The sequence below is a fragment of the Solea solea genome, chromosome 5 (assembly GCF_958295425.1).
Source record: "Solea solea chromosome 5, fSolSol10.1, whole genome shotgun sequence".
Classification (NCBI taxonomy): Eukaryota; Metazoa; Chordata; class Actinopteri; order Pleuronectiformes; family Soleidae; genus Solea; species Solea solea.
Window position 1 is genome coordinate 22,592,796 of NC_081138.1, and position 14,495 is coordinate 22,607,290.

General features: G+C 39.8%; 1 protein-coding gene across 1 annotated transcript; it reads left to right on the forward strand.

Moving 5' to 3' along the window:
• Positions 1 to 77: 77 nt before the first annotated feature.
• On the forward strand, positions 78 to 11,629 carry abcb10 (ATP-binding cassette, sub-family B (MDR/TAP), member 10). Its single transcript, XM_058629880.1, has 14 exons — positions 78 to 908; positions 1,196 to 1,402; positions 1,553 to 1,755; positions 4,635 to 4,769; positions 5,512 to 5,658; positions 7,500 to 7,635; positions 7,738 to 7,833; positions 8,730 to 8,939; positions 9,022 to 9,101; positions 9,216 to 9,396; positions 9,876 to 9,919; positions 10,104 to 10,138; positions 10,582 to 10,640; positions 10,752 to 11,629. Exons 1-14 carry the CDS (start codon positions 539 to 541, stop codon positions 10,943 to 10,945), a joined length of 2,097 nt encoding a protein of 698 aa, XP_058485863.1. The 5' UTR covers positions 78 to 538; the 3' UTR covers positions 10,946 to 11,629.
• The last annotated feature ends 2,866 nt before the right edge of the window (positions 11,630 to 14,495 follow it).

Below are 14,495 nucleotides of genomic sequence, written 5' to 3' on the forward strand. Positions count from 1 at the left end.
TATCCCCCACCCATACTTATGGCTCTGGCTTCGCTTGGTTATGCCTGAGGAAGTTGTGACTGTGTGCAGCGCCGTCATTCCTCCGCCAGTGAGAAAACTGGAGCTACAGTCCGGTGTGCGTTTATACCTGAGACACACATCAGGGTCACCTTTGCTCTGACTCTGTTCGAGGGATATTTTATTGATACGTCGGAGTGATTTGTGTACGTGTACGTGTGTTTGTTTCAGTCGCGTATTTTTATCTGAACTACACATGACAGTGACAGGCAGGGGTGGAGGTGGTGTTGCTGGTGGCGGTAGCTGCTCGGTGATAAGAGATAAATGGGCGAAGACGCATGTTGGCCTCAGATAATGTGAAAATAACGGTCTAAATTCGACAATGACGCGACAATAATGTGGACAAGTGGACGTCTCAGGAGACCGAGGAACTAAAATGGATTTGCCCAGGAACAGCAGCTATCGCCGGATCGAACTGATTCCAAACTCTCTTTAATTGTGTTGTTGCTCTATTTAACTCGCCACTGGCTGAAAACGAACTATGTGGCTCTTAATTCGCACGTCAGGCTGCTCACACGGCGTGTGTTTAACCAGACTTAGGCTCACACAACACCGGAGGCTTTCACTGGACCGCCGCCTGGCCATCTCCTCTGCCCACCGAAGGACGACGCAGTGGAGCGGCGTCAGTTCGTCACTCCTCCCGGCGTCCAGGCCGTTCACGTCGCTCCAGCCCTGCGGCTCACTGTACTTACACTCCCCCACGTCCACTCACACACCTGTTGCCTTTGCCAGCTCTTCCTCCGCACAGCCAGCAGAAACACCAGAGAAGAGCCAGGCGCCAAACTCTGTTCCTGTGCAGGACGTCAGAAGGATTTTGGGACTTGCTCGGCCAGAAAGATGGAGACTGTCAGGTAAACCTCGCCTAGTGAGTTTGGCAAACTGAAGGGTTAATGTTTTTGTATTTTTGGCTTACATTAGAGTGCCTTGTTCAGAGTGTATTTTATGTTTTTGTTTGTGAGTTTTCTTGTTTGTTTTGTAGATGCTGTGTAAACCTGACTTAGTTCAAAATCTACTAATACAATAGCACCGATTTAAGTTTGAAAGATTTTTAGAAGTAAGTAGAATAACCTTTTTTTATTTGAATTAATTACTGACTTCTCTGTCCATGTTTCTTGGTGTTTTCCTTAATCCACTCCAGCTGCTATAGGCTTCCTGACTGTCTCCAGTGCAGTCACAATGTCGGCACCATTTTTCCTGGGTAAAGTGATTGACACCATATTCACCACTGGAACAGACACAGAAGCGATGACAGCGTCCCTGACATCACTGTGCATCATGCTGACTGGAGTTTTTCTGTGTGGAGGAGCAGCCAATGCTGCCAGAGTCTACCTTATGCAGATCTCAGGTGAGTTTAGGAGGGAGAGTGATACTGTTATTGACAGAATAAAAACATACACACCATTCTAAATACTCTCCTCATTATATAAATGTATGTATTGTTTCAGTGCAGCAGTCTCTTTTCTCTTTGTTCCTCACTAATGTGTTTTCTCTTCAGGTCAGCGGATTGTTCGTAATCTCCGTGCCTCTGTCTTCTCCTCCATCCTCAGACAGGAAGTGGCATTTTTTGATCGCAACAGGACCGGTGAGCTTATCAACCGCCTCTCTGCAGACACAGCCATCGTAGGCCGCTCAATTACAGACAACCTCTCAGATGGCCTGAGAGCTGTGGCCCAGGCAGCTGCTGGTGTCAGTATGATGGTGAGTGCACAGAAAATTGTGGTCAGGACAGGTTTGAAAGGAGAGTCAAAAAAACGATTTAAGGTGTACATAACAACCTACTTTTACAATGGCTCTGATTCAGGAAGTGCATTTCTGGTGATTCATTTTCTCCACTGACATTTTAAGAAAATCTTGTTAAAAAGGTTAGACCAGTTATTAGAGAAATCACAACCAATCGGAGCAAAACAGTGTGTATCGTACAAGACTATGTATGTAATTAATATAAAACCTAAGGACCTACACATCCAATAAACATTTGTGAGTTTCATGGATGTATGTAGTCTTAATTAAATTATAACTGCACTGTAGTGAAATTAATGTGAACGTAATGAATCATCCCATCAGAACCTACCTAGTTTTCTTTGTTTACATTTATAGTGAACTCAAGTAATCAGAGATATTGCTGTTTTGCCTGAGGATTATGGGTAGGGTAGTACTTCTCAATGACAATGCAATTAAAAAGCATTTTCCTAGAAACACTGTTCATATCATACGGAATTGTGGGATTTCAAAATGTGTTTATTGGATTTTCTGAGGGTTTTTGTTCCTAACATGAAACCACAAGTTACAGATACAGTTAACCCAAAAAAACAGCCAACCAGACAAAAACATACTTTAAATTAAAAAAAAAACACAAGCAATATTAACGAAAGATCATATTAATAAAATAATAACAACAAAAAGAAAGAAAAAAAAACACTAAAAACTAAATGGCACAGTTAGTGGTGAAGAGGGGTTTGTACAGGGGTAATGATTGTAAGGTCACTATAGAGCCCTAAGAAATTGAGGGCCCTGAAGGAAGTCCAGGAAGGACGTCCACATTTCTTCAAACAGTGCATATTTTCCTTTCAGTGAGTATGTTATTTTTTCCATGGCTATAACTTGTATAATGCCATCTAGCCAGCATTTGTAGTCGTTCTATGTAAAGATTTCCAACATTTTGCAATATTCTGTCTGGCTTGAGGTAGGCTTAGGGTAACCATCTTTCTGATATCTCTGCTGAGATTAATTTGGTATGAGTCCCAAAACACACATTCTTGGGCACAGAGGCAGCGTCACCCCTGACGTATTTGAGAAAAGTGTCCCTTTGTGTGTTTCACATTTAGAACATACATCAGGAATGTTACCATTGAAACGATTCAGAACCTCTGGAGTGATATACAGCCTCATGGACCATTTGTATTGTAGCAGTCTGAAACCTGAATTAGATGGTTGTGTTTGTGACTGGGCACAAATAGTTTGCCATTCAGGCTCAGTTATCTCCTCTCCTAAGTCTGCACACCAAGCAAGTCTCTTGTCCTCAGACGGTTACAAAGTTTGTCATGACAGACGCGCTTGGGGAGTGGTATAGCATTTTCATACACTTACATATGTAATCACCAAACTAATCGTTGAAGCACTTCAAAAAGATAATTATGTTCCACCCTGTCGAACGCCTTTTCAGCGTCCAGGGAGACTAGTGCTGTGTTTGGGTTTTTTCTCCTCAGCTCAATAATATTTAGTAGTCTTCGAATATTGTGGAAACCTTGACAGCCTATTATGAAACCGTTTTGGTCAGGGGCTTTCAGAGAAGGAAGATGTTTTTCAAGGCGTCTAGCAAACACCTTTGCTATAATCTTAGTATCTGAGTTTATGAGCGAAATAGGATGATATGATCCACATTTTATGTGGGGCTTTTCTGGTTTTAAGACCAGGGTTATTAACGCATTCGATAAGGAAGGTGGTAAATATCAATAGGTAATCCATCCGGAACTGATGTTATGATGGAAGCGTCTAGCTCCTCTTTTACCTTTTTGTCTAAAGCTGGAATGGAGAGCTGATCTAAAAAGGAGTGTAAGTCATTAGTATTCGGAGTTCATGTAATATTTTTGAAATGCTCTGTTTATTTCTGTTGGATTTGTTGTTGTCGTCCCGCTTTCAGTTTCAATCTCAGTGATCGCCCTTTCATTTTGCAGAGTTTTAATCCGCCATGCTAGTAATTTACCCGCTGATTCTCCCTGGTCATAATACGTCTGCTTTAACCGACTGATACTGTCAAAGGCCTTACTTGCAGTAACATCATTATATTTAGCCCTTAATTCTGAGAGTCTCTGAACATTCCCCAGTGTATTATTCACTGAGAGCTCCCTTTCTAGATCTTTAATATCTCGCTCAAGTTCAGTCATAAGGAGATGTGTCTTATTTTTTGAGTTGCTACTAGTATAAGAAATCATTTGACCTCTAATATAGACTTTAAAGTCTTCCCATTTTGATAACTAAATAGAAATAATCTAACAATGTGTTTTTACCAAGCACAACCACAAGGAGTGTAACGTTAATCTGAAATTTGCATCATTCCTGTAAAATAAGCCTCAGTTGAAGGAAAAACCATAAAAACACTCTTGCTCATATGTGCAAGTGAGTCAATCATTTAACAAAAGCGGGCAGTGTGCAGTGTAGGACAATAAACGTTACACAACTTAACCTCTTTTGTTTCTTTTCTGAGCTGAATTTACTTTGAGATCAATAGGATTGTTGAAAAACAGGTTTGTAGAAAGGATTCTCACATGCTGTGTCACTAGCAACAGGCTCTTGTGGTAATATTAAGTCACTCAGCTTTTAATGAAAACGACTCCAATGTTTCCTTTATTCTGTTGTCAGATTTTAAAATTCATGTTTGACAGCTGTATTTTCCTTAAACAGGAAAGAGACAGGGAACGTAATGCATACACACAAGACGAATTAATTCCTGGTGTAAATAACATTTACTGAAATAAATGGAAAAGAAAGGGATTTAGATCTTTTATATTTCTTTTATTTCTTCTGGCCATGTTTTTCACCAATTCTTTCTCTCTATCTCTCTCTCTTTGCTCCTCTAGTTCTATGTCTCCCCCAGTCTTGCGAGCTTTGTGTTGGTGATTGTTCCTCCCATGTCCATTCTCGCTGTTATCTATGGACGATATCTACGTTCCATCGCCAAACGCACCCAGGATGCGCTCGCACAAGCCACACAGGTACAGTGCACAAGTACACAAACACTGTCTGGGAATACTGTGATATGAAGGACGTGCGAACTGTTTGTTATTAGTGAAAGTTATCAAAGGTATGAGATAGTTTAGGTTTCTTAAGTGACGTTGTATGAGGTATTTGTATATCGCCTCTGGAATCGGGCAGGTGCAAACTCAGTGAAACTTGATAATCTCCTCCATTTTAAGAGCATAGTCTCTGCTTCATCTTGCTGTTAGTCAGACTTTTTTTCAACAGGAAAATTCCAGGGACAAAGACAGTGATTATATCTTAGTTGTTGGTCTACTGCTGACTCCACCTGTATGTTCAGTCGTGCTATTTTGCGAGATAAGTGTTTAAAGTCCTTTTTCCAGATGTATACAAGTAACAAATGTACTGACGGAGGCTTCTGTTATTGTGAGATAAAATCACTGTTATTGTAAGTGGACTCTTGTGTTTGGGAGTGAGAGGTTTAAAAAGCAACACAAAATGTAGTATCCAGTTGGCAAAGGATTTTAACAACACGGCAAACTATCTCTTTCCTGTAAGAGGCAGTTCTCATAGATAGCTTGTGAAAACATCTGGCCCTTCAGGTTTGTGTTCATCTGGTAAACGCTTCACTGCCTGGGCCTTAATTACATTTGCAGGAGGAGTAAACTATTACTGTGATCATAATCAAATTTCCTATAGATAATGTAATAAAATTGTGTGTGTGTGTGTGTGTGCGCGTGTGCACTTATGTGTGTACAGTTGGCCGAGGAGCGTATCAGCAACATGCGGACAGTCAGGGCTTTTGGGAAAGAGCTATCCGAGGTCAACACGTACACACAGAAGACAGATCACGTCCTCAGCCTGGCCAGGAAGGAAGCTTTTTTACGAGCCGGTTTCTTTGGAGTGGTAAGTTCATGTATATCTGTCTGTCTCTCTGTGGGCGTGTCTGTGCGTGTTTGTGTCACCGTTGCGGATGAGCTGTTGCACATGGGCTTCTGTATTTTGCCGTCTTGTTTTCTGTCACAGTTACCGCAGAACTTGACGTGTAATCAGGATGTTTCGCCATGAAATGTTTTGCCATACATGGTCACAAATGGATAAACCAACTGACTAATGGCATGATTCAGCACATTTAGTATGATTTTATTTGAAGATTTTTTTAATGGACTGAAATTTATTATGTATAGTTATGGATCTAGAACAACTGGTTTTACCATATAAGTAATGATAAGTAAAAGTAAAATTACCTTGTTGCATTAACTGTGAATAGCATGAAGACAACATAGATCAAAATGATTAAAATTACCCATGAAACCCTTATCATTGCCATGTAGAAGACTTGGCAAACACACTTGTCGTGTAACCTTTATTGAGATCATGAAATGGCCAAATGAGGTCACAATACCTCACTCTGGTGCTTGGAAAGCACCAAGCATTTGTAAACTATTTCCTGAAACCTAAAATGGAAAAAAAGGGCTGGGACAATATGCTTTTGTCCCAACCTGACTGTATCTCAATATATAGAGTTTGTATTATGATACTGATTTACTGCGATTCAATAATATCATTAAGCAATCGTTGTGATTTTTGTTTCTTCCTTAAACCAACATTGAATGAAACATTTCTGGAGACAGTAACAGTAACGAGTCATATTTTCAAAATCAATGCACATCACATCTAAATTGTGACATTTGAAACATTCCTCTCTGTGTTCACTGAGCGAGTACTTGGAGAAAACGTAATAAAATGCTGGGCTAAAATGAATAGATTCTCTGAAAAGATGCCACCTCACATGTGTGAGTCTTCAGAGTATCATGCTTCTAATGAACTAGAAAAATGTCTTCAAAACACTGCATTGCAGAATACACCAATAAACTAAACTTTTTGAAGTGAACTGTTACTTTATGCTGCTTCTTGTAACCAATCTAGAAATATCACAATTCCGTGGGATAAAACATGTTTTTAAAATAGTCTATCAAAATTATTCACAATATATAGTTATTAGTTTGTTTTTACCCACCTCTAAATATCACCTCCCACCACAACGCAGCATAAGCATGTTTTTTTACAAAGTTGTGTTCAGAATGTGCTCCTGTATATATGATGAACCATGTCAAAGTTATGAGTTCACAAGGTCACAGGTTGACTCATGAGTTCCAAAGAAAGCCTTTCTTCACCTGGTATTACTCCCTGCAGTAAAAATACGACACGTAGTTCTTCTGTCACTGATGGACAGAAAAAAGTGCATCTCAGTCCATGTCACACTATCAAAAACATTATACAAACGCAATGGGCACATATTCACGTCATGAGATAATCAAAAGAAAAACGATATGTGCAATAGCAAATGTTCAAAATACACATACCTGAGAGGGAATAAGTCGACAGGAACCAAAAATATCCTCAAAATGAACGAGTAAGATGCTTAGAAAACTGGAAAGTTACGCTTCTTCTTCAGCCTTCATGCTCCTTGCAGCTGGTGCATCAACTTAAAGTGTCCCCCGAACAACAAAATTAAAAACACACACACCCACATTCACAATCACAGAAACAAACAAAATGAATGAAAATAAATAAAGTGAAAATGAACAGGTGTGAAATAGCACAACATCATTTATGGCAGCTAAACCTGGATTCCCAAGTAACTTGATGCATTCATGCACTTGATGTTACATCTTTAAAATAAGCTTTGTGCATCACCATTGAAAACCTGTCTCTCTCTCTGTGTGTGTTTGTGTGTGCTTCAGACTGGTCTGAGTGGTAACTTCATGATCCTGTCAGTGCTCTACAAAGGAGGTCTCCTAATGGCCAACCATCACATGACAGTGGGAGAGCTGTCATCGTTCGTCATGTACACCTTGTGGGTGGGCATCAGTATCGCAGGTAACACACAAGTGAATATGAAAATGTTCTATCTGTACCATACCTCTGTACAGTATGTGTGTGGTTTACAATAATACAGTGTATTGTCTGTTTGATGTCCAGGTTTCAGTTCATTCTACTCTGAGCTGATGAAGGGTTTCGGAGCAGGAGCTCGACTGTGGGAGCTGTTGGACAGAAAGCCTGAGTTCCCCCTTGACGGTCAGAACACATATATGCATGCACCTACACAAGTAGGAGAGTATTAGCTTAAAAACATCAGGGAACAACCGCTTCTCAATGGTAAACATATTCTTAATATGGATTTTATATGGTTTTAACAACCGTCCTGGGTCATTCTATCAGTAGTGGACAGCTTTTAGTACAGGTCTGAACCTAACCCAATGTGTCCTGAATGCATCCTCAGGTCTGATAACTCGGATTCCAATCCATCCTCAGGACACTTAGCGACCAACTGCTCAGCTGACGTCTTGTGACTTAAAATCATAATTAGGTCTTTGCAAAAGGAAATATTATGAGTATACAGCGTGGTTGCAGGTTGCAGTTGTGAACAGACTAAACTTCACTTCGCTTCATCCATTGTTTAGTTTAGTTTTATTTATTTAATATTTTTCTCTTTCCTCCAAGCTTCAGAGGAATGTTCAAAACAAAATAAGAGAACAAAGAAACAGTCACAGATCAACAGGAAAGAAAATCTGCCATTTAGTTCATTTTTTTTATCTGTCTAAAATGTTGTTTTTATGAATCTGTTTCAAACATATTTAACATAGTACATACTTTTATTTCTTCTGCACAATTGTTACATTTATTTATCTCTTTTGTTGAGATAAAATTAAGGTTATTATTCTTATTCTCATACTTATTCTATAGTAACCTTTCAGCATGATGTAAATCAATTGATAGAAGAGAGAACTAGACTTCTGCCCCTTCTGTCGACTGTTTGGAGAATCTGACCTGACTTTGGTAACAACTGCCAACGCTGCAAAGCAAATCTAAAAAGGAAAGAATCTGAAAGAGCGTCGGATGGTCAACGCCTTAAAACAGCCTAGGGTTATATGCATGTGTCTGAGTGATAGATATCCTCTGCCCCTCCACAGAAGGTCTAGTGCTCCCTCCAGACCAGCTGAAGGGCCAGCTCGAGTTCTGCGATGTCTCCTTTGCTTATCCAACCCGTAAGGAGGCTCCTATTTTCCAGAACCTCAATCTACTGGTCCCGGCTGGTACCGTCATGGCTGTGGTGGGATCCAGTGGGTCCGGAAAATCCACTCTGGTCTCGCTGCTGCTCAGACTGTATGATACAGATTCTGGTGAGAACAAAAACTTCACACTCTGATGTTGTAAATTGACGAGCTGTTCGTTAAATGGTCATTCCTTTTACCTCCTCTCCAGGTGTCATCATTATAGACGGTCATGACATCAGAGATCTAAATCCATATTGGCTCAGGAGTCACATTGGAACTGTCAGCCAGGTAATCATTTAAATGCGTGATCTGTTTTTTCTGGTGTTTTCCTTTAACTGTAAGCGCTTTTTTCTTTCTTTTTTTTTGAAGCAAACACAATTTCTTTCTCCCACTTTCTCCCAGGAGCCAGTGCTGTTTTCTTTTTCTATCAGGGATAATATTACTTATGGTGCAGCGGACCCCGACGCTGTGACCACAGAAGACATCTACAGAGCAGCCAGAGTGGCAAACGCCTATGACTTCATCCAAGATTTTCCAATGGGCTTTGACACTGTGGTGGGGGAGAAAGGAGTGCTGCTGTCAGGTGGGGAACAGGGACTGAGATGCACTCACATCACTGTTAATTCCAAGCACTGGATCTAGAACAACTGGTTTTACTATCTTAGAGGCACCCCGAGGCTGAAGCCATTGTTTTACCTATGTCATCTATGATTATCTTAAGAAGAATAACTTTGGTGCTGTACAATATCTTGTGGCATCGTATTAATTCTTAAAGGTATTTTAGGGATACTCCTTATAACTGACTGTATTAGAATGCCATGTTCTGAAGTATAAGGTCTTGTTTTTGCCCTATTAATTAAGAACGCCTCAAGAGAATCCTTTTAAAATTTGGTTTCATATAGACACTAAAATAATTCTGGGAAAAAATATATAAATTGAATTCTTCACAGAAGGCACAGAAACACTAGGTGGGGATTCTAGCTTATGAAGAAGGTGAAACACTGTTACAGCCTCTCTGTTTGTGTTTGTGTTTGTGTAAATTTAACATCGTTTGTCCCTCAGGTGGTCAGAAGCAGAGGATAGCCATTGCCAGAGCTCTACTCAAGGTACGTATAATAGCTTGGTCCACCTTTTTTTTTTTCACCATTGACAGAAAACTCCGTCACATCTGTAATCCGTATGTAATGGTGTTGTGCGTTAACCTGGTTCTGGTTTTTTAAACTTCTTTAAAGTCTTCTTTTTTTGTCATGTGGATGTCAAATTCAATTTGATGTTGTTTTCTCTCCACAGAATCCAAAGATCCTGCTTTTAGATGAGGCAACCAGGTAAGAGAGTCAGATTGAAAATAATTATATTACAGTCATTTAGCATCATAGCTAACTCTTTGTTGAAGCCTCTCAAGTTCCAGAGAGTGAAAACCTGTCGGAGGTTTTGTCTTTTTTTTCTACTGCTCTTCCTCTTAAGTTCCTTTTCTTATTTTTCACTGAAAACAGATACCATCAGACCACTATTCTCTCCCTTGTTTTGGTTGAACAATGCGTAATGCATGTGCTGTAAATGGTTTTATTCTCCCTCCCAGTGGCTTAGAGATGGTGGAAGCTTATAAGGGAGACATATAAACATGAATTGGGTCATTTTTCTGTCGCCATTACACTGTGCAATCCATTTTAACGTCCTTATCACAAATTTAGGACATGAAGTTGTTGATTTGTTGATTTCTTGTGGACTGCTTGAACAAAAACAATCCTAAACAGACGTCTTTCCTCAGTGCTCTGGATTCTGAGAACGAGTTCCTGGTCCAGGAGGCGTTGGAGCGGCTGATGGAAGGTAGATTTATAACAAAGGGAACCAACATTTCTTTCATTTTATAGTATTTGCTTTCTTAATGTGACTCTGTGTTACTTTTTTCTGACGCTTTTTTTTTCAACCGATCAACAGGGAGGACAGTCTTGATCATTGCTCACCGCCTGTCCACCATCAAGAACGCCAACTCTGTGGCTGTGCTGGACCAGCGCCGCGTAGCCGAGTGTGGCCAGCACATGGAGCTGCTCGGCAACCGGGGAGGGTTGTTCCGAAAGCTGATGGAGAAGCAGGCGTTTCTACAGGAAGAGCAGAAACACGCGCTGCGCTGAGAGGACAGCAAGGACAGACGAGAGGAATACGAGGAGGAAGACATCTGGAGGCGAGGTCAGTGGCTTCGCTCCAGAATGAGTTGAAATTCTCCCTCGAGACAAATGAGGAGAGAGAGGGAGGAGGAACATGAGAATTATATATTCTTCTTGCAATGTGGAGAGACGGACGAACACTGAAGGAAGAAGCATAGGACTAAACATGAGAGATGAGTTTTTTCATCAATACCTCAAGTGTCCCTTCTCTACTGGAGAGACTGTTTGGAGAGGAAGCACAGGGTGTAAGAACTGGAATATGGACCAGTGATATAATAGAGAGTGTATGTCATTTTTTACACTGAAAGCAGACCAGAGTGAAAATGAAGCATCAAGAACAGACTTCATTAAAGCTAGGGTCTCTAATTTGTTGAGTCACTTCTTTTTGAAATTGTTGAAATCCTCTTCACGTCCTGATAAATAAATAGTGTTCTCTCAAAGGACCCGAAAGCTGAGCACCTGCACATTTTTGGACCACGTGGACCACATATACTGGCACACTCATAGTTTTGGCCAAAGAAGAACACAATAAACCTGTGTGCTGAGATACCATACATACATACCCCAATAGGGGAAACATTATAATATTGTGTGACATATTGGGATACTTGAATATAGCAATTATTTTCCCCCAAATGGTCTATTTTAATACAACAACAAATAACACATTTATATGCAGCCTTTCTGTATGGAGTATGCATGCATTCCTGTGTGTGTGTGTGTGTGTGTGGTGGGTTCTCCGGGTTCTCCGGGTTCTCCGGGTTCCTGCCACAGTCCAAAATCATGCAGATTTGGGGATTAGGGCAAATTGGATACTCTAAATTGACCATAGGTGTGAGAGCAATAGTGAATGATTGTTTCTCCACCTATGTGGCCCTGTGATGGACTGTTCAGGGTATACCCCGCCTTTCACTCTGTCAGCTGGTTGTGACCCTCATGTGGAGGATAAAGCGGTAAAAGATGAATGAATGAATGAATATGCATTAACAAAATACAGTTTTCTTTGTCTAGTGAGAGGAGGAGAGTCAAATGCTTGCTGCTAACTAGCGGACAGAGCCTTAAATACAACAAAAAAAACACACTGGCATGGTGTCACACCGTGAAATATTGCGATATTTTAGTGTATGGATATTTTCACACACCCTTGTGGTCCCCAAAAATGTACAATCACTACAAATGAGGGCAAACTACTGGTGAGAAAACGTTCATTACTGGAATGGAATGTGACATTGACTAGACTGACACACTGGCCCACATTTTAGTATGAATGGAACTGTGGTCATGTACATGTGCATGTGGAAACCTGGTATGACCCAGGCCTAACAGTGCTGTTTCATATCTAAATTGGAAACCGGTAAATCCAAGTTCATTGGATTGGATTGTATTTCTTTCTTTCACACAGAGCCCTTCTCTCTTCCCTGTCACTGTAGAGCCAGTCACACTCAAGGCTACTTGTGCTGTATACTCTCTTTAAATCAGTATAACATCATCATGTTTTTTAATGAAATCACTTGATATTTGAGTCTCGTCTGCAGGTGGTTTTGAATCCTGAATGATGGCACAAACCAAAACACACGCCCTTCATTCATGATCTGTCTCTGAAGCACTTCACCCATACTAACACGTCTTTTGTTACGTTCATTGTTCGACTCTCTTTCGGACTCTTTTTTTTTTTGAGTTTGCTTTGCAGCATATTCACTTGTTACCAAGGCAACCTTTTCTCCCACGGGACATGTACTGTATGTGCAGCTGATTAGAGCAGCCAATCGGAGGCAGCCTCTTTCTCCATGTTTTAGATTTGGTTTTATTTGCCTTTTATCTGTGAAGCAATTTGTGAATTGCAATTCAATGAAAGGTGCGATACAAAATATTTTGCTTACCCCAGCTTTAAGGAATGCTCGTCTATCGTGGGGGAATGTGAGCGACACTCCAGAAAGACAATATTGAGGTGGTACACTTTTAAAAAAAGATGGCTCTGATAAATCTAGTCGTCATTTCCTAATTGATTATTGTTGCAGCCAGCCTTGTTTCTCTCTCTCTCTCTCTCTCCCTCTCTCTCTCTCTCTCTCTCTCTCTCTCTCTCTCTCTCCCTCTCTCTCTCTCTCCCTCCCCCTCCCCCTCCCTCCCTCCCTCTCCTCCTCTGTCTCTCTGTGTGTGTTTGACATTAGGTTTCCTTAGGTGTTCATGTGCTCACACAGTCTGAGTTAAATTCCCTGTAGACACCCCTTAGGCCACACACCCACGTTTGTTTTTGCACTAAATTAAATATCGCAGCGTTTGAAGAGACTAACTGAGTCATAATTATCCTCATCAGTAAATATTGTGTCCTGTGAATTTCCACTTCACCCCTCGCAGATAATCAGCGAGAGCACAGAGAGTGTTCCATAGTGTTTAATTTTCTGCAAATGAATTAACTTTAACTGTCCAAAACCTTAAAGGGATCCTTCAGGTTTTAGTGTATAAGGCACATACAGTGGCACATACAGTGTGTATAATCAGAGATTGGAGAACCTGAACTGTTCCTATAAAGTAAGTACACATTTTTGTTTTTGTTGCTATGGTGCTATGGTTGCTAAGTCATTCATGTCAGACGAAATTCCACTGTGAAAGATTTGAAACTTGAAATGTTAAAGTTCACAAAGTGGAAGGGAGTAATCACTGGTAATCTCCTATTTGGATAAAGTCTGTTTATTTTTTTACTAAATCCTCACCTTTTGTTGGTTTTAAATATTAATATATTATCATGTATTGACTGTATATCAGTAAACATGTTTTAAATTGTTGAAATTTACATTTTTATCTTTATTAAAAGCTTGAGTTTTATGTCCTCCCAACACAGTGAAATGTGAAATGAACGTCACATGTCCAGGTTTTGTCTCCAGTCGTCTCGTGTCTCTCTCTCCGCCTCAGCCTTTTTCCATTCAAGTTTCGTTTCTGTTTTGTCAAAGATGAACTTCCCCTCTCACTCTGTTCTCCCGACAACTACTGAAACTGAAAAACGGATGACTTTTACGAGTTGTTTCTTGAGTTATAAATAATATGAATGACATTATCTATATATATATATATGTATAAGAGATTTTTAACTAATGATGCTATTTCTATGTAAAGATGAAGTGAAATAATGAATTAAAAAAAGAGCACTGGTAATCTCCTATTTGGCTAAAGTCTGTTTATTTTTTACTTAATCCTCACCTTTGTTGGTTTTATATATTAATATATTATCCTGTATTGACTGTATATCAGTAAACATGTTTTTAATTGTTGAAATTTACATTTTTCTCTTTTATCCGCCCTCTGCCTTTTTCCATTCAAATTCCGTTTCTGTTTTGTCAAAGACTATATATATGTATATAATATATATACATATTGGTATATGTATATGATATATATATATATATATATATATATACATATATGTACATGCATATAAATACATATACATACTATATATGTATATGTGTGTACATTTATGTGTATATGTATGTATGTATGTATGTATGTATATATGTATGCT